Source organism: Borostomias antarcticus, assembly GCF_949987555.1.
Source record: "Borostomias antarcticus genome assembly, chromosome: 10".
NCBI classification, from domain to species: domain Eukaryota; kingdom Metazoa; phylum Chordata; class Actinopteri; order Stomiiformes; family Stomiidae; genus Borostomias; species Borostomias antarcticus.
In genome coordinates, this window is record NC_140243.1 from 21,472,192 (window position 1) to 21,491,930 (window position 19,739).

At 44.3% G+C, this 19,739-nt stretch overlaps 2 protein-coding genes across 4 annotated transcripts; one reads left to right on the forward strand and one right to left on the reverse strand.

Annotated features, from left to right (window-relative positions):
- The first annotated feature begins 2,134 nt into the window (after nt 1–2,134).
- On the forward strand, nt 2,135–15,780 carry dpys (dihydropyrimidinase). Of its 3 annotated transcripts, XM_084444915.1 has the most exons (9): nt 2,135–2,440; nt 2,874–3,032; nt 5,574–5,753; nt 8,349–8,538; nt 8,809–8,965; nt 9,197–9,338; nt 10,022–10,164; nt 13,943–14,150; nt 15,396–15,780. In XM_084444915.1, exons 1-9 carry the CDS (start codon nt 2,189–2,191, stop codon nt 15,453–15,455), a joined length of 1,491 nt encoding a protein of 496 aa, XP_084301041.1. In that variant the 5' UTR covers nt 2,135–2,188; the 3' UTR covers nt 15,456–15,780. The 3 variants fall into 3 exon arrangements, with proteins under 3 accessions (XP_084301041.1, XP_084301039.1, XP_084301040.1); XM_084444913.1 differs by having other exon boundaries at nt 13,943–15,780; XM_084444914.1 differs by having other exon boundaries at nt 2,925–3,032; nt 13,943–15,780.
- Nucleotides 15,781–15,907: 127 nt separating this feature from the next.
- dcstamp (dendrocyte expressed seven transmembrane protein) lies at nt 15,908–18,999 on the reverse strand (the record flags this gene model as incomplete). Its single annotated transcript, XM_084444621.1, has 3 exons — nt 15,908–15,991; nt 17,430–17,765; nt 17,929–18,999. The coding sequence occupies 3 exons, from the start codon at nt 18,997–18,999 to the stop codon at nt 15,908–15,910; spliced, it is 1,491 nt and encodes a 496-aa protein (XP_084300747.1).
- Nucleotides 19,000–19,739: the final 740 nt, after the last annotated feature.

Below are 19,739 nucleotides of genomic sequence, written 5' to 3' on the forward strand. Positions count from 1 at the left end.
GGAGGGACGTATGGGGAAAGTTCAAATCAGAATGTCGAGGTTCGGGATGTGCACAGTTGGATCATGGATGTATTAATATAACGAGTTGGATGCAACCTACAGCTTTAAACATTAGTATTTTACCCACGAGTCTGAGTAGTATAGCTACATTTCTCCTCAGTGCGCGTCTCGAGCGCTGGTTCTGAGTTGCCGTTGGCGGCAAAATAGTCTCGAGCGCTGGTTGTGCGTTGCCGTTGGCGGCAAAATAGTCTCGAGCGCTGGTTGTGCGTTGCCGGTGGCGGCAAAATGGGCCTATAACTGGCAGTGTGTTGCGACTCGCGAGCGTTCTTTTTCGCGCTGGTTGGATGGAAGTGTAGGCTATTCCATGTAGTTTCGCTGCCCCCTCCGCCCTTCACGGGCGTTGTGGAGACGGTGATACCACATCCCGATCAAGCCTGTCAGCAACGATGGCATAGCTTTTATCGAACGGAGCGGTAGCTGTGGTCCAGCTGGAGCAGAGGAACGAGGGGTATTATTCCCGCTACTTCCTTGTGCCCAAGAAGGCGGGAGGCGTGAGACCAATTTTGGACCTCCATCTTTTCAACAAGGTGGTGGAAAAAGTGTCACATGCTTACGGTGCAGCAAATGCTGGAAGCGTTCCTGAAAGACGCTTACTTCCACGTGCAGATAACTCCTCATCATAGGATGTGTTTGCGTCTTGCCTTCCAGGGAGTGGCGTACAAATATACCAGACTCCTGTTTGGATATGCACTCGCCCCCAGGACTTTCTCCATTATGTGTGGAGACGGCGCTGAGACCACTGCGCCGGCAGGACATCAGGATCCTCACGTACCTGGATGACCAGCTGGTTCTGGCGCTATCGCCTATTCTGGCTTGATGCACACCGCCACGGTGGTGAGACATCTCAACGACCTGATGCCTTCCCACCGGTGGGGTTGATCTTACCATTATTAGCCAGGGTATGGTCGGACGGCCTATCAGTGATACTGATAGCGCCGGACCGTCACTGGGTGAGATGGTATGCAGAAGTGATGACCATGACGTCTGTGGAACCGTGGTTCATCCTCATTGGCCAAACATGCTGTCCCAGAATATGTGCGCGGCGTCCACTGCCACGGTTTATTCAGGGCAAATGGCCCACTTTTGCGCACTGGTGTAAAGAAAGAGTTATCGCTCCTGAGTCCTGCTCGGTTGACATGATTTTGGACTTTCTTCAACACCTGATGGGTCATAGTGACAGTTTAGCGGCATCCATTGTCAAAGTGTATGCATGCTCTATTTCCGCGTTTTTTGGCCTTCCTTGTAGCCTATGTTGTCTTGTTTGGTTCCCTTTCATGTTCTGTCTTTGGTGATTGTCTGCACCTGTGTATTTAAGCCCTCATGTTTCCTTCTGTCTGTATCAATCTATTGTTCCACGTTGGTGTATCTTGTGTTCCTCATGTGTCAGTAAAATCCTGTGAACCTGCTCTGCCTGAGTTATGATCATTAATGGTGGCCATTTTTCCTACCGTAGGCCTACTGGGTTTTTGACACGAGAGTGACAGTGAGATGTCCAATAAACTTAAAAATGAATTATTTTTGGCATCTAACATTAGAGCCCTAAATGTTTCTACTGTAGGCTATGTGACTTAGTTCCAGAGTTATGGCTGCTTTTTTTTCTAAAAAAAATTACTTTGAAAATGACATCTGACCTTGGACATGACCTTGAAACAAATGGATTCCTTGCACCAAAATTGTTGAAGAAGTGATATTATACAAGGCTCTAGTACTAACAGGAGCTGAGATGTGACATTCTCTCTTTCTGGCCAAGGCTTATACTGTTACACTAACACTAAGCCAAATTGCAAAAACTTGTCAAAAAGTACTATTTTATTTTATTTTTATATTTACAATTCCCTGTCGGCTACATAGACTACTCTGTATACCCCTGTATACAGTACCCTCCACTACGCCAGTGGCTGTTATCATTGCAACCTTTGCTTTACTCAAGCGTTGTCCATCTGGTTGCAGGCACAGCACACTGAAAATAACATTTGTAGAGCTGAGTCCTTCTCATCATCAATCATTAGCTCACTTGAGGGCAGGGTCGTAATGAATCACAGTCCATTGACTCCACACCACTGCTCTATGCAAGTAGTCTGCTTGTCTGTCTGACATTTGACGCTCAGCAGTGCCACAGACAACAAAGATGACCAGCAAAAGCAGGATTCTTATAAAAGGAGGAAAGGTTGTGAATGAGGATTACTCAGTAATATGCGATGTCTACATTGAAGAGGGAAAGATTATTGAATTGGGTCAGAACCTTGAAATCCCTGACGGAGTGAGAGTGGTGGATGCCAGGGACAGACTGGTGATTCCAGGCGGGATTGACACCCATACCCATATGGAGTTGGCATTCATGGGCACCAAAGCTGTAGATGATTTCTACATTGGGACTGAGGTGAGAATGTGAGAACATGTTTGCATTCAAAGTGTGTACAAGTATGATTTTCATGGAAAGAATACTAGCCTAACACTGAAAGTTGAAGACTTTTTTCTGTGCAACTATAGGCTTAACTTTATGTTCAACATCCCTTCAGTGGTTGAACTGGTGAACGTCTTCTTCAGCTACCTTACACATGAGATATTATTTAATCTCATCAATTAACCATAAAGTGTTCACCTGTTTTATAAAAGGAATAAAATCTTTAAAGAAGCTACTAGCCTACGCCTCCATGATAAACAACTGAGAGGGGTGTGACTGGCTATAACTGAGTCAGTCGTGTGTGTGTGTGTGTGTGTGTGTGTGTGTGTGTGTGTGTGTGTGTGTGTGTGTGTGTGTGTGTGTGTGTGTGTGTGTGCGCACGCATGCATGTGCGTGTGTGTGTCCTCAGGCAGCTCTGGCCGGAGGGACCACCATGATCTTGGACTTTGTGATCCCCCAGAAGGGAACGTCTCTCCTGGAGGCCTATGACAGGTGGAGGAGCACGGCTGACTCTAAGGTCTGCTGTGACTACTCCCTGCATGTGGCCGTCACGTGGTGGAGCGAGAAGGTAATGGATTATAGAACAGATACACTCCCCTTCCCCCCTCTCTCTCTCTCTCTCTCTCTCAATCTATATCCAGTATATACCTCGCTGCAAGGAGCTGCAGCTTTGCCCAAAATTAGTGCGGCTGCCCTGATACAAACACTGAATTATTACCAGCCCCCCCCCCCCCTCTCTCTCTCTCTTTTTCTACATATATATATATATATATATATATTGTATATAGATAGATAGATAGATAGATAGATAGATAGATAGATAGATAGATAGATAGATAGATAGATAGATAGATAGATAGATAGATAGATAGATAGATAGATCTCTGTGCTTTGAAGTTTGGTTTCACTGTCCTTGACATAAGTTCCACTAATCACACATTTTTACAAGTTCATTGTATTTTATGAATATGTTTTCATTAAAAGTGCATTAAATTCATCAAGTTCATTTAATCCTAAAGATAGATAGATAGATAGATAGATAGATAGATAGATAGATAGATAGATAGATAGATAGATAGATAGATAGATAGATAGATAGATAGATAGATAGATGAGGGCTGCACAATTAGTGATGCATTAATCAAAATTGAAATCTGTCTCTCTCACTCTCACTCTCTCTCCCAATTTCCGATTCTTCTTTACTTCAATACTTCAAGTATTGCCAAAGCATACATTGGATGACAATAACATTTTAGCAATACAAAGGAAACACAAATGTTAGTGTTGAATCAAACACAGATTACATTCCACTATTTTTGTGTACTTTGTTCCACTGGCTGTCCCTTATGATTAGTTATGGCAAGTTGCCACAATTTTAAATTTGCTCTCTCGGTGAGGGCTCAACTCTTTATATTTATCTAGGATTTTGGGGGGAAATTTTGCAAATTGTAAATTTTTAACAGGCTGTGATGGTCTGTCTCTATGACCAGGCTGTGATGGTCTGTCTCTATGACCAGGCTGTGATGGTCTGTCTCTATGGCCAGGCTGTGATGGTCTGTCTCTATGACCAGGCTGTGATGGTCTGTCTCTATGACCAGGCTGTGATGGTCTGTCTCTATGACCAGGCTGTGATGGTCTGTCTCTATGACCAGGCTGTGATGGTCTGTCTCTATGACCAGGCTGTGATGGTCTGTCTCTATGACCAGCTGTGATGGTCTGTCTCTATGACCAGGCTGTGATGTTCTGTCTCTATGACCAGGCTGTGATGGTCTGTCTCTATGACCAGGCTGTGATGGTCTGTCTCTATGGCCAGGCTGTGATGGTCTGTCTCTATGACCAGGCTGTGATGGTCTGTCTCTATGACCAGGCTGTGATGGTCTGTCTCTATTGCCAGACTGTGATGGTCTGTCTCTATGGCCAGGCTGTGATGGTCTGTCTCTATGACCAGGCTGTTATGGTCTGTCTCTATGACCAGGCTGTGATGGTCTGTCTCTATGACCAGGCTGTTACGGTCTGTCTCTATGGCCAGGCTGTGATGGTCTGTCTCTATGACCAGGCTGTGATGGTCTGTCTCTATGACCAGGCTGTGATGGTCTGTCTCTATGACCAGGCTGTGATGGTCTGTCTCTATGACCAGGCTGTGATGGTCTGTCTCTATGACCAGGCTGTGATGGTCTGTCTCTATGACCAGGCTGTGATGGTCTGTCTCTATGGCCAGGCTGTGATGGTCTGTCTCTTTGACCAGGCTGTGATGGTCTGTCTCTATGGCCAGGCTGTGATGGTCTGTCTCTATGGCCAGGCTGTGATGGTCTGTCTCTATGACCAGGCTGTGATGGTCTGTCTCTATGGCCAGGCTGTGATGGTCTGTCTCTATGACCAGGCTGTGATGGTCTGTCTCTATGACCAGGCTGTGATGGTCTGTCTCTATGACCAGGCTGTGATGGTCTGTCTCTATGGCCAGGCTGTGATGGTCTGTCTCTATGACCAGGCTGTGATGGTCTGTCTCTATGACCAGGCTGTGATGGTCTGTCTCTATGGCCAGGCTGTGATGGTCTGTCTCTATGACCAGGCTGTGATCACTGAGTCTATTACTTAGTCAGTGGCTTCCACAGCTTCTGAATGGTCAGGTCATCTGCCACTGTGTTTCGTCTGTAAATTCAAAAATTCTAATATCTTTGGAGTTTACTTTGTGTTTTTATGATTCCTATTGCCCTATTGTGTTCCTCTTGGCAGTTCAGTTTTTTATGGTGGTAGAAGTGGGGGTGACTTTTTTTAGGGGCTTATAGAATGTAATTACTATTTTATGGTTATTAATTATAAGGGGACATTGGCCTAATTCTGCTCTCTCCCTCTCCCCCTCTCTCTCTCTCTCTCTCTCTCTCTCTCTCTCTCTGTCTCACTCTCTTGCCGTTTTGAAGTTTGGTTTCACTGTCCTTGACATAAGTTCCACTAATCACACTTTTTGCAAGTTTATTGTATTTTATGAATGCATTTTCATTAAAAGTGCATTCAGTTCCACAAGTTCGTTCAATCCTACAAATGCAGTCCATTCAATGTACAGTATGCTGTCAATATCAGATAACCCAACCTTTCTGTGGCCTCCTTTCAGGTCAAGACAGAAATGGTGACATTGGCCAATGAAAAAGGAGTCAACTCCTTCAAGATGTTCATGGCCTACAAGGATCTCTACATGCTGCAAGACCATGAGCTCTACGCTGCTTTCTCCCAGTGCAAGGAGATCGGGGCCATAGCTCAGGTACACGCTGAGAACGGAGACTTGATTGCAGAGGTGAGTACAGGAAAACGTGCCTCTCATTGTGCAAGATGTATTGGAAGTACAATGCGTATGAAATCTTACACTTCCATTTTGAGTGTCAAGCATTGATTCTGTACAACAATTCAACTTGTTTGGCCCAAAAATGGAGCACTTCAGGAAAACTAGTTGTAAAAAGAAGGTCCAGTTCCCATGAGCCACTAGCACCAGGTGCATTCCAATATCAGTCAATGATTAAAAAGGCATTTTTCCACTTTTTTTTTTCCTGCAGACTAAGCAAACATATTTGTTCTGGTTATATGTCAGGGCAGTTAATGGGAGTTCCATCACATAACTGGATTTCTGTTTGATCAGGCTGCAATCATTTACCGATACTGCTCTACTGTGGTGTTGGATAAACAAGATGAAAACCTCAACTACTACCTGTAGGACTAGAAATACCAGAGCTCTGTGTGCTTCTGTATAACTGTAGGTTGGGCCGTATGTCACATCTGGAAATTTGTTCTTCAAATTTCTTTCTTCTTTGCATTTGTGTCTTCTTTTTTAACGTTATATCGTATTTGTATATTGCATTGTATTTAGTTTACACTGTATTTTATATTTGCACTGTTTTTTTAAATTGCATTTGCACTGTCATATCTTTGCACTGTCCTCTCCTCTCCTGCACCCTGTCCTAACCCTAGTCAAATTCCTAGTATGTGTACCATATACACACATACGAATATTGAATCTTGACAAGGACACAGGACACAGGGCCACCTAGTGGAGGGGTGGGGTCGTCACATGTCTCAGAACAAGAAGCTTAAAATTGCTCAACATGCAACTCTTAGGAATCAAGCTTAATCTCATCTGCTAAACCTATGACATTTTAATCCTAAATTCATAGGAAACAGCATTTATGGGTTTAATATAGGCCATATATGGGTTTCCAGTAGACTACAATGCTGCCAGAGGCACACAATCAGTCGCTTGTGTCTTTATCTGAGTGTATCCTCCTCTCATCTAATAATTTTCACCTCAATCATGTCATTATCAACATGTCTCTGGGAACAAAGCTAGCAGCTCTCTGGCTGGCAGGTGTCTGGTTATGTCACACTCTATGTCAGGGGTGTCAAACTCAAATACACAGTGGGCCGAAATTTAAAACTTGAACAAAGTCGCGGGCCAACATTGAACAAATGAAAATTTTAATATGGACCCAAACAAGTTTTGCTTTAACATTGAATATGGAACAAGCAACGCTTATTACCATACAATATATAACTTAATAGTGCAGACATGCAAAATTGAATACTGGCGGGCCAGCTCTAGTAGTCATTTGGTATTGCCTCGCGGGCCAAATATAATTACACTGCGGGCCAAATCTGGCCCGCGGGCCAGAGTTTGACACCCCTGCATGGTGGCCCTTGTAAGGACATGCTAGGTGTCGTATTGCAAGAATTCATGAATTCTCTTGGAAACTAAGGTTTTTTACATTTACCTATGGACTGTATGGTCTGTAGCTGCTTGTTCTGATAGGTATGGAAGTAGCTGTGAACTATACGTTTTGCTCACTGCATTCTTAGCACTGTGTTCTTCTTTCCTTGTCTGAGGGAGTAAACTAAAACAAAAACAACTTTTTTATCGACTTACTGTAAAACGATACTGAAAGCAGTCAATGCCCAATTCCAATATCAGATTAAGAAACAGTCCCAGGATCAGAACTCCGTGGTGTTATTGGTACAAGTCATTCAGCTTTGTTCCAGCTGTGGTCAATTTCTAGTCTCATAACGTGGTCATTGCTATTTCAAAGGTGAAGTCTTTACATTCACCTCTAGAGGGCAGCAGACACCCATCCTCAGGGTTAGAAAGCGCACTGTTAACACCTGTGGTGAGTTGTGCAGTGTGTTGTTACCAATATTCTAATTTCAAGTACAGTATATACATCATCACTATTCCACATGTCTGAGGAACCTCATCTAACAGGCACACTGACTTGTGTAAAGGCATCTGCTAAGAGGTCTATAATATATCATTGGCAGTCTGACCAAGGTGAGAGCTGGCAGCCTGATCAAGGTGCGTGTTGTAGAACAGTACGTCAACAAAGGGGTTAAAATTGAAATCTGTCACTCTCACTCTCTCTCCCAATTTTCGATTCTTCATTGGCATTGCATGACAAGAAAATACTTCAAGTATTGCCAAAGCATACATTGGATGACAATAACATTTTAGCAATACAAAGGAAACACAAATGTTAGTGTTGAATCAAACACAGATAACATTCCACTATTTTTGTGTACTTTGTTCCACTGGCTGTCCCTTATGATTAGTTATGGCAGGTTGCCACAATTTTAATTTTGCTCTCTCGGTGAGGGTTCAACTCTTTATATTTATCTAGGATTTTGGGGGAACATTTTACAAATTATACAATTTTAACTCCTACTGTAAGCTCTGTCTCCATCTCTCCCTGTGAGCAGAGTGAGTTGCTGTGTCACTCATCAATATTACTTATAGCACTCTCACATCCCACCTCACTGGATTTGATCTCGGGTCTTCTGACTTCATCTTGGTTACATGCGTCTTGTTCACACATTTTATGTCTCATACATTTAATACATTTAATGTCATCAGGGGGCTAAGAAAATGCTGTCCCTGGGCATCACGGGGCCGGAGGGCCACGAGCTGTGTCGTCCGGAGGAGGTGGAGGCAGAGGCCACGCAGAGAGCCATCACCATCGCCCACGCCGTCAACTGCCCCCTGTACGTGGTGCACGTCATGAGCAAATCCGCTGCCAAGGTGGTGTCCAACGCACGCAGAGATGGTGAGGGGGCTCCCCACCACCCGCTGGAATGGCGATGTGTGTGTGTGTGTGTGTGTGTGTGTGTGTGTGTGTGCATTTGAGTGCTTGAGTGATTGTGTTTGGGGTAGGAATTTGTGTTAAGTATGTGTGTGCATTTACTTGAGTGCGTGTGTGTGAGACTGTGAGTGTGTACATGTGTGCTCATGTACATATGATCAAGTGCATTTTATAACCTTGTAACTGAATATCTCTGGTCTGGCCATTATGTGTCGCCTGTGTTTTCCCTGACAGGGCGAGTGGTGTTTGGGGAGCCCATCGCTGCTGGACTCGGTACGGATGGTACTCACTACTGGCACAAAGACTGGGCCCATGCTGCTAGATTCGTCATGGGCCCTCCTCTGAGACCCGACCCCAGCACCCCTGGGTACCTCATGGACCTACTGGCCAAGTACGTGGGGTTCTGAGCGAATATTGTCCCTCTAAAGCCAGATTCAGTTACAACTGCCCAGATAGAACGCAACTTTGTTGTTTCCTACCCAATTATTTTGGAATGTTGAAATGATCAAGTATATTTTTCTTCTATTTTTTACTGTTTAAAAAACATACAATACGATATGTTTTTAAAATAACTGTTGATGATGCTGGTTCAGTGAGATGTTTAAACCTCTTCCTGTTACAGTGACGACCTCAGCGTGACCGGGACAGACAACTGCACGTTCTCGGTGTGCCAGAAGGCCCTGGGGAAGGACGACTTCACCAAGATTCCCAACGGTGTCAACGGAGTGGAAGACAGGATGTCCATTATCTGGGAGAAAGGAGTGGTGAGTTAGAGGAGGAGGAGGAGGAGGAGGAGGGAGTGGTGAGTTAGAGGAGGAGGTAGGAGTGAATTAGAAGAGGAGGAGGAGGTAGGAGTGAGTTAGAAGAGGAGGAGGGAGGGGTGAGTTAGAGGAGAAGGAAGGGGTGAGTTAGAGGAGGAGGGAGGGGTGAGTTAGAGGAGAAGGAAGGGGTGAGTTAGAGGAGAAGGAAGGGGTGAGTTAGAGGAGAAGGGAGGGGTGAGTTAGAGGAGGAGGGAGGGGTGAGTTAGAGGAGGAGGAGGGAGGGGTGAGTTAGAGGAGAAGGAGGGAGGGGTGAGTTAGAGGAGAAGGGAGGGGTGAGTTAGAGGAGGAGGAGGGAGGGGTGAGTTAGAGGAGGAGGAGGTAGGAGTGAGTTAGAATAGGAGGGTAGAGGAAGGGATGAGTTAGACTAGGAAGTTTCATAGTTCTTTTAGTTGTGAAGGAAGCATTGCAGCCTGGAGACCTCAATACCATTGGACAGACTCACTATGCAAAATGTTGCCTGAAAATGTTGAGTTTGGACATTTTGGCAGAAACTTGAGTTGCTTTTTTACTGCACAGTTAAGTATTGACCTTTTTTGTCCATTAATTCTTCTAGGAAGTGTCCTGTGGTCGTTCTCTGAGCAGGATGTTGAAACTCTGTTTTTTGTTGTAATCAACTCTTTCCTCAGCATAGTGGGAAAATGGATGAGAATCGATTTGTTGCGGTCACCAGCAGCAACGCAGCGAAAATCTTTAACTTCTACCCCCAGAAGGGCCGGATTGCCAAGGGGTCCGATGCTGATATTGTCATCTGGGACCCCAGGTTAACAAGGTGGGAGACAGACTGAGGCCATTTCATCAGAAGGTAGATAGACTGTGAGTTAGACTGTTGTTTAGATGAGTTATTCAGTTGTATGATTTTTATTCTTCACGCAAGCACATTCTTGGAGAGGGTTAATAGAGGAGGGATGCTCTCTCTCTCTCTTTCTCTCTTGCACACACACACACACACACACACACACACACAAACATACACACAAACAATCTGTAGTGAACATACTGTACCTCTCCCGTTGCATGCAAGGACCCCTAGCTGTGTCAGAGCGGGCTTACATAAGTCTCTCCTGTCATATGTAGGCCGAGTCCCTCAAGGCCAATCACAAATTGCTGATGTGAAGCAGGGAGAGAGAATGAGCCCCAATGCAATTTACTGTAAATGAGCTCTGGAGTAATATGAGATGAAGTGTAAGTGTTTCTCACTCAAGACCTCCTGAATATTACCATGACTACCCTAGAGGATAGACTGTTGTTCCTTTCAACTTCTAGTCTTGAGTGCTAAGTCAGGAGTAATACAATTTGAGATGCATTTTATCCTTCCAGGAAGGTGTGGTTGGTGGTTTTAGTTTCACACTAGAAATTGGCGTTCAGAGAGCACAGACCTCCGCCCCTGAAGAGTTTTTGTGTAATCCTGCAAAGAAACAAACAAACCCAAACAAACCCTAACCCTGACGGCCCGTGGACCCGCCCCGTGATTCAGATCTGCTCCAAAATGTAATGGGTTCTTAGTTGGCCCATGCCATGAAATGTCGTGATGATGTCATGAAAATCTATCTGGTAGTTTTTGTGCAATCCTGGTCCAAAAAATGAATGGCGGTGAATGGCCGGCCATGTTTGGGCGGTGAGTGAGTGAGTGAGTGAGTGAGTGAGTGAGTGAGTGAGTGAGTGAGTGAGTGAGTGAGTGAGTGAGTGAGTGAGTGAGTGAGTGAGTGTGTGTGTGTGTGTGTGCAGGTGTGCATGCATGTGTGTGTGTGTGTGTGTGTGTGTGTGTTTGTGCTGTGCATGTGTGTGTGTGTGTGTGTGTGTGTGTGTGTGTGTGTGTGTGTGTGTGTGTGTGTGCTTGTTGATATTTTAATGTGGCTCAGGCTGGAGAGTGGCTTGTGTTTGATTGTTGCAGCTGTGAATTCATCTGTGAAACTGTCATTAATTACACTCTGAGAGTTACTGTGCCTTCAAAACATCCGGAGCCCAGGGCAGGACAGTTGCATAACAGGAGGAGGCTCAGTCGTTAGTCCACTGTGTGTGTGTGTGTGTGTGTGTGTGTGTGTGTGTTTGCGCGCACGCATGTGTGTGCGTGTGTGTGTAATATTTACGCCATAGGAAAGATGTTGGAGAAATAATACAGTAGTTTATCCATTGTACCATTGTACAGTACCTAATGTTTATGCTCTATCTTGTGATAGAAAACATGCTGATGAGTGAACGCAGCTATAATATGGCATATGGCCTCTAATGTGACATATGGCATTATGGGAATGACTACTGTACGTGATAACATACAGTACTGTAACATTACTCTCATTCGTCACACAGATCCAGACAGTTTCACAAATTACCTCAATAGCAATATTAGCATTTTTAATATGCTGACAGAGCTGTCTCTGCATCCAAGCTACCATGCACGGTTAAAGGTTTACATCTTTCTAGAGACAGCAGTTCTTAAATGAGAACCATAAAGTCATCTATCATGTCTCTTCATTTAAACACCTAATTTGTATTTATCACCCTGTCACAGTGTGAAGCATATGGCTGGATTGGGTTATATCTAGTTGCCTGGGCAGAGCCATTCTTTTAGAGTGCTTATGCAGCATTTCTAAAATGGCTGCCTCACAATAATGCAATAAGCAAGGCGGAAAATGTTTATACACAATTTCTTTGACAGGGAGGAGTTCAGGGGAATGTGCTTGGTAAGCTCTTTAAATGAGAGAATAGCACATGGCTATGAGGTGTTGTAGTGCCATAATTCATTCTAATTCATACACATACAGTGCATCCGGAAAGTATTATCACCCCTTCACTTTTTCCATATTTTGTTATGTTACAGCCTTATTCCAAAATGGATTAAATTATTTTTTACTCATCAATCTACACACAATATTAATCAAGGATCTCTCTGTGCTTTGCTTTGTTCATTTTTCTCCCGATCCTCACAAGTCTTCCAGTTCCTGCCACTGAAAACATCCCCACAGCATGATGCTGCCACCACCATGCTTCACCGAACGATGGTATTAGCCAGGTGATGAGCGGTCTCTGGTTTCCTACAGACGCGACGCTTGGCCAAAGAGTTCAATCTTGGTTTCATCAGACCAGAGAATCTTGTTTCTCATGGTCTGAGAGTCCTTTAGGGGCCTTTTGGTAAACTCCAAGCAGGCTGTCATGTGCCTTTTACTGATAAAGGCCTGATTGGTGGAGTGCTGCAGATAGGATTGTCCTTCTGGAAGGTTCTCCCGTCTCCACAGAGGAACGCTGTAGCTCTGTCAGAGTGACCATTGGGTTCTTGGTCTTCACCCTGACCAAGGCCCTTCTCCCCTGATTACTCAGTTTGGCCATGTGGCCAGCTCTAGGAAGGGTCCTGGTGGTTCCAAACTTCTTCCATTTCAGAATGATGGAGGCCACTACTGTGTTCTTAGGGACCATCAATGCTGTACATTTTTTGGGGTACCCTTTCCAGATGCCTCGTAGCCTCGTGAGACCATCCTGATGTCGCAACCTCATGTTGATTACTCGCAAATCAGTCTGGATATTCTCGATAGAGAAAACTTTGAGCCCGATCAGAAAACGATCTTGTCAATCAGCATTGGTTCTGAGGAATTTGAAATACAAACAGCTACGCTGGGCGGGCTTATGACAGCGAGGAGCGGTTGAAGTTAATGTGTGCAAGACCTTTTCAGATTTTTTTATGATGGTTAGATGATCCAATCACCTGCCAAGTAGTTTTGAAAGTGCCTGCCCTTTTCCAAACTGTTTCCATTGGAGAGTTCCCAGATGATTATGCGAAGCAAACCATCTGGAGCGTCAGGCTAGATGTCTCAGAGGTCTACGGACAATTTCCTCGACTTCATGGCTTGGTTTTGGATCTCACATGCACTGTGAACTGTGGGTTATCACTACATTACTTTACATACAGTACGGTAGACAGGTGTGTGCCTTTCCAAATTATGTCCAATCAATTGCATTTAACATACTGTATGTGGACTCCAATCAACTAATCACTAATCGAATCACTGCCAAAGGTTCCTCAACAAAGTATTGAGTAAAGGGTCTGAATACTTATATACATGTGATATTTCCATTTTATTTGTAATACATTCACTCACACATATTTTTCTTACACTTAACACTTATAATACATATGAATCTGACAATAAATAAAAACATTCTCAACCATCCCTCAGTGCAGTTTTCCATTATATTTAATTGATTGAAACTTGTCTTTCTGTAGGAAGAAAGTGGTATTCCTCTTCAATCAGTGCATCTGTCCCACAATTCAATTGATTGAATCATTTTATATTTGTCTATACATATGAACATCTAATTATTGAATGTCTGGAACTTTCTAATCCTCTCATATGAAGATCTAATAATTGAAACTGTCCACTCTGCAGTTTGCCATTCAATTTATCAAATATATCAACAGGAAAATCTCAAGATGGACTTTATCTATCCATATCCCTCTATAGGAAGATCTACTGTAATTATTGAATCTTTGTCTGTCTATCCATCCATAGGAAGATCTAGCTATTGAATCTTTGGATCTGTCTATCTGTCCACAGGACGATCTCTGCCAAGACGCACCACCAGGCTGTGGACTACAACATCTTTGAGGGCATGGAGGTCCATGGCGTGCCTGTGATGACCATCTCCCGGGGGAAGGTGGTGTATGAGGATGGACGTCTGGAGACCACTGCCGGGGCGGGGCGGTTCATACCCCGGCAGCCCTTCTCCCAGTATGTCTACAAACGGATCAACCAGAGGGATCAGGTCTGTTGTTGTTGTCGTATCAAAGCTGTAGAATTCCTTTCATGTTTTTTTTGTCCGCCCAAGGTATACAAACTACAGACTCAAATGTTTTTTAATGGAAAATCTCATTCAAACATTTAAGTTTGCCATTCAATTCTCTAATCTGCCAAGATCTGCTTCTAATTGGCTCCCCCAATTGGTTTAGATGCTCCTCAAGGGTGGGCATAGAATTCTGAAGAGTGAATCAGAGGGCAGTCTTTGTGTTGTTGTTTATGTCTACGAGCGTCTGGGGCCATATTGCTGGTCAAGTATATACAAAGGTTACAAAACCTCACGTGCTGTATTTATGATGATGAGTATGGTGCATTTTTGTCCCTGTAAATTTGTTATTTCATTCACTAGTGCAGTGCCCGTTGAAAATATGTGCACAGTGCCCTCTGCCTGCTAGGTGGTACATAACATTGTGCGTGTGCGGAACGGGCTGTGGCCTCCGGTATTGCTGCTTACAGCTTTCTCTGCAAATCGAAATACAGACAGACAGACAGACAACTGTGGTAACTGTTGATACACGCAATCTGGCCATAGCGTAAAATCGTTAATCATGCATTAACATTTAATCATAGAAGTTAGCGTTAGTTAACTTAGCTCTTACCTGATATGAGACGTTTTAGCTTGGGGCCTTAAACCCTTCTGTCAGGATCTTTTTAAGGACATGGCAGAGGAGCAAATCGGAGAACAGTGTTTTGGATTGATTGTTGGTGCAACCAACTACACAACATGTGGCACAGCATTATTAATTTAAACCGTTTTGTTTAGTGTTTACGGCGTTGCTTTCCAGGTGGGACACGGAGGTGATGAGAGCCTTCTCTAGATGACGTATTGCTGGTCTGATGTATTGCTGCTTCTCGAGAACCACTCTGGGTCCTAGTGCCTGTGTTCGGAACCGGTTGAAACTGATTTTTTGCAGTTTTCTCGAGAATCGTGATCCAAACAACTTCACACTCAACAACTGCACTGTCTTGGGTCCTGAGCAATACACCTGCCGCATGTCAACTTTATACAGTGCCGGGTTCTTGAGATAATCATGTACATACAGACAGAGAGATTCCTGCCTTCATAGAGAGGGGATGGTGTTTTTGATTTGTTTATTATTGACAGTAGCCTAACCATTACCCTAATCTAATCTGAACTGAAACCGAAACCTAACCTAGCCTAATTTACAGGAAACCCAACCAAACCCTTCCCTAACCCTTGTTTGTTTTTCAGGTGGGGAAGCCCAGTGCTGTGGTCAGGAAGCCTTATGAAGGTGAAGTCATAACCATATGACCGATTGGGGAACTTGCTTTGAGCAGTTACAGCTCCAGCTGGAAATACATGATACAGGAAGATGTGCCAAAGGTTTACATACTGTACAGTACCTGCAGAAACTGTTTCCATAATGTGGATCAAGCTACATGTATGTTTATGAAAGTATGTGTAATTGTCCTGTTTAGCACTCGTTGACACTAGATTTTTTAAATGTGGCTGAAAGACTGAAATGTCTCATTGATTCATTCATACGATAATCTCTTGCTTTATGAAAAAAGCATAGTATACTACACGAGGAATATACAGTATATCCATGAGGCATATTTGAATAAATCATGAATAAATAGTATCCAGTTTGTTTTTCTTCACTTTCCAGCTTGTATCACTTCCCCTACTACATGTCTCTTCCCTTACTGCCCATATAAGGCAAAGCCTGTCCCTAATGTGGTAAAGGGGCCGCAGCAGAGCTGTCACATGACATGATGTGGTGGCGGTGGAGCTTCCTGCTGGGCGCCCTGGTGTGGGGGAATGCCAGCGGGGGGCTCAGACATCACCTGAGTTTATCAAGAGGTGGCTACAGGTCACTGGCAGAGGGTGAGTCAGACACAACCTCCCTCGTCTCTGGGCTCTGTCACTAGAACTCCACATTTTCTCTTCTCTTCCTTTGTCTTTTTCTCTCATCTCCTCTCCTTCATAAAAGGTAGAAATTAATGAGTTTGGAGTAAAACGCACAAAAGATTCAGATTCATGAAACTTTATTGCTATAAAAAGTGCATGGCAGGAATTGTTGCTCCACGGTCATAAAAAATACATTTTACAACACGGAGAAAGCAACCCATTCACTGAAGAACACGATGCACCTGCACTTTGTAAACAAGATTCTTGACTCACAGTAATTCACCTTCCCAACCTACAGAGAAAACTGCTCACTCTATTCAGAGTCCATATTTCACCATCATTGCCTGAATGACAGATTTCCTGTCATCTTCCCAAAGATGTACACCAGCTAGAATCAGTGTGCTGCACGGGGATGTTGTCATGTGTGAATGAGACTAATGTGTTGTGACAGAACATCCCAGAACAGCTGAATAGTGTTGAACCCATGGATAAGGAAGGACTAGTTTTCAGCAAATCTGTCTCTGCCTCTTCTGTCGATGGGCGACAGAAAAATTCAAATTTAAAACTGATTTGACTTGTACATCTGTCTTTGTTGGTGTATCGCTTCACACAATTATCTTGTGACCTAAACTGGAGTTACCAATGAGCTTGCATAGCAACAACTTACTTAAAAGTGTGCAAATGTTGCAGGTAAAGCTTAAAATGAAGAGGAGCAAGCAAACTTCCACTCACAGCATTGACAACATTGCCAATGATGAGTGCAACAAATTAGAACTGTACAATCACTGTGTTTCATCAATCAACCATAATAAACTGTTCATCAAGCCAGTTACGTCTCATCCATTAACTCAAACGTTAGGTAACCAATGGAAAAACCATAGTAACCATAGGCTGCATGGTGATGTAATGTGATGGGTTAGACATACTGTATCAACTTAATGTGGAGGAAGAAGGAAGCAATTATGACATTGCCCTGCTCTAGACAGCTGAACAGACTTGCAAGACATTCGAATCGAAGCTGAAAAGAACAAACACATAATTTCATGCCTCATAAATGATGCCTCCCCAATCTAACCTTGTTTCCTCTGTGAAACACCCTAGCTTCCTGAGTAGAATCCTTATCCCCCCCGGGCTGAGAACAACAGTGGACACCAGAACTCTGGCTGTTGGAGAAAAAAACATATTAATAAAATCAATTACTGTTCATAGTTCCTATCAGTGGTATCATAGCAACTCAGTGAACCTTTGTACCTCTGCATTTTCACATATCAGCGTGACAATTAACCAGTGTGATTATGTAAGACAGAGAATAAGCATAGTTTGCTTATTAGGTTGTGTCCTACATATTACATAAAATAATAATATATCACCAACCTTCCTGACGAGTGATCCCATGGTGCCCATCTCAGGGATCGCCCCCTTCCCCTTCGACCTCCTCCTCAGGATCCTGGCGTGAAGATGCTCCACCCTCTCCTCAGCATGTTCAGCGAAGAACCTCTCACACACCCTCAGCCTGAGCTGGGTGAGCTTGGTGGCCCCCAGGCCCATCACTACCAGGGCCACCAACACCACTGCCAGGGGGCCCAGGGAGGGAGATAGCAGCAGTTTGGGCTCAGGGAGGCACTTCTTCTCAAAGAGGGCCACAGAGTAGTTGAAATTTCTCATTTGATTTTCTCCAGAGATATGTATCCCCAAGAGAGATGTGTCATCCTGAAAGAAAATAATTTGATGAGATGAATTCAAAGTGATTTAGACATGGTAGGCCTCTTTGGCCAGATGGATTCATAGATGGAGTCAGATGCCAGATTGAGTCTCAATAGATTCATGTTGTAAGATTACGAGTTGTGTCTTGAGTTGACTAATAGAAACTTACATTGACGTTCATTAGCAAAGGGACATTAAATGGCTCCAGCGTCTCCAGATGTGTTTTGATGACCTGGACAAACCAGTACATCAGTGTGTCGAGCCCTATGAACACCACCCAGGCCAGAGCATGGGTGAGAACCGGAAAGCTGAACTTCAGCATCACTTTCCCTTCTTGGGCTGTGAGACGAGAGGAAGGGATACAGACATGGCGCCTCTCCTCGTCTGGCCTGAGGGGAAGGACATGAGCCTTCCCCTCTGCCTTCTGCTTCTCATCAAAGCGAAGGAATCTAGCGGTGATGAATGTGTTCTTGTACTTCGTATTCCCACAGTATCTCTGCAGATGCCGCTTGGTAAAGAAGGCGATCAGGAGCAGACTGAAGGCGGGGAAAATCCTCTGACCTACGGAGGACGCCGTGTCCATGATCACTCCGATGCTCTCCGCCGTTTCATTCAGACTCCTCTCTGCTTGGAAAAGTTTGCTCTTCAACTCCACAGAGTCCACCGAGGGTGTCACCCGGAGACTGAAGTCAAACTCTACGAGCCCGAGGTGGTCAGTGAACCACTTTTGGATCAGGCGGACGACCCATTCCAGCATCCTCACGTAGTTCCCCAGAGGGGTGGTGTCGATGAACATCCTCTTGGCCTGCAGGTTGCAGACCACGCTCCTGGCCAGGCCGGTCAGGTTACCTAGAGTGTTCTGGAAGTTTCTGAGGACCACTATGCTAGTCCCCGCAGTGAGGAGAAGGTTTCTGCTCTGCTTCATTCCACAGGAGATCACGAACAGAACCCCGAAGCAACGCGCACGACGTGACAGGAAGAGAAACGTGGTCGCTAGTGCACAGCAGGAGCCTGCAATACTGCCGGCCACCACTAGTCCATAGTCCAGAGCATAGAGGAGGTATAGGAGGAGGAGGGAGCTGAGGAGGAGGCTAAACGTGGTACAGGTGATGAAGAGGAGGAGGTTTCTCCTCCAGCCATACCTCATGTCGCTGGTGGTGTAAATCTCCACAACTTCAGACCAGAGTGGTGACCAGTGCTGCAAGGTCTGTCTGAACGGGGCGGAGGTGATCTGTTGCATGGCTGATGAGATGTTCTTGGAAGAGTAGAGGACAAGTACTGTATGTTAGGTATCTATGTTCTGAAGAAGGCCTCTGACTGAGTGTTCAGCAATATAAACTAATGATGCTGTATCAGTGTAGGACTACAATTTGTGTCGAGTAAAACCAGTCCTTGGTGTGATACTAAGGCTTGAATAAGCACGTAACAGAACTTTTTAATTCCACCCAACAGAAAACAAACTATTTGATTCATGGGCAGAATTTGATAGACATTTAAATTCTCTGGGAGGGTATATTCGTTCCAAGTGTTATACATGTGTAGCAAGGTAGATAACGGCCCTCCTACTAACTATGGTGTTGGCGTCTCCTCACTTCATAACATGACATGGTGTTAGAAGTAATCAAGAGCCATCATGCTCTATTCATCAATTTAATGTGGACTGAGGTGAGTTGCCATAGCGTTGTGTAATTTGTAAATTGTGCGTTTGTTGTAATTTTCTGTAATCTTTAGAGCAGATCATCGAGCCGGCAGCAACATTTCACTGTATATTGTAGCCTACAACTGAATCTGAATCAGCCAACCTTTTAATGTGACTGTAGCTTTGGCTCTAGTCTGCAGGAAGGCTATCATATACAGTAGTCTACTGATTTAGAGGGAACCATCTACCCAAGGCAATTTGTTCTTTCTGTCAATCCTAGACAAAATGTCTAACCGTAAATCACCAATACGTTTACGAGAGACTTTGATTTTAAAACATTG